Source organism: Parus major, chromosome 10 (assembly GCF_001522545.3).
Source record: "Parus major isolate Abel chromosome 10, Parus_major1.1, whole genome shotgun sequence".
NCBI lineage: Eukaryota > Metazoa > Chordata > Aves > Passeriformes > Paridae > Parus > Parus major.
In genome coordinates, this window is record NC_031779.1 from 19,255,250 (window position 1) to 19,255,769 (window position 520).

The 520-nt window shown below is 64.2% G+C and overlaps 1 protein-coding gene across 1 annotated transcript in view; it reads right to left on the reverse strand.

Moving 5' to 3' along the window:
• The window catches only part of TLE3 (TLE family member 3, transcriptional corepressor), a gene marked incomplete at its 5' end in the record, with an annotated part of 44,452 nt that overhangs the window by 2,244 nt on the left and 41,688 nt on the right, over nucleotides 1-520 (reverse strand). Inside the window, one exon of the mRNA XM_015638425.3 lies at nucleotides 219-295. Coding sequence (XP_015493911.3) covers nucleotides 219-295 — 77 coding nt within the window. The remainder of the gene's footprint in view (nucleotides 1-218; nucleotides 296-520) is intronic.

The following is a 520-nucleotide window of genomic DNA, read 5'->3' on the forward strand; positions in this document are numbered from 1 at the left end:
TGGGAGAGGATCCCTCGAGATTGGGAGAGGATCCATCAGACTGGGAGAGGACCCATCAGACTGGAATTCCAGGCTCTCCCTGGCAGCATCCATGTCGGGGGCACCACCCCATCCCACACCCCGACACCAGTCCGGCCGTCCCGAAGGATCTCCCCTCTCTCCAGGATGCTCTGGAATGGGAATGTGGGAGGAGCCCCTAGCCCTGCCGGCTGTCCCACCTGGAAGATGCTGGCTCCGTAGGGCGTCCTCCAGGCGTTGAGCAGGTTGTCCTTCCCGGTGCTCACAAACCACTTCCCTGCACCGGGAATTTGGGATCAGCAGCCGAACGCTGCCGGCGCCACCTCCCCGGACCCTTCCCTGGCCCCTCGGGCTCGTCTGACCCCAGAGATTTGGGAGAAATGGGAAAAGCTGGAGATTCCCTGGAGGGTCCTGCCCAGCCCCGCTCTGCTGGGACAATCCAAGTGCCGCTTCCCAAATCCCGCGGGGCCTCGTGGCCGTTTGCAGCCACAGCCAGGACGGG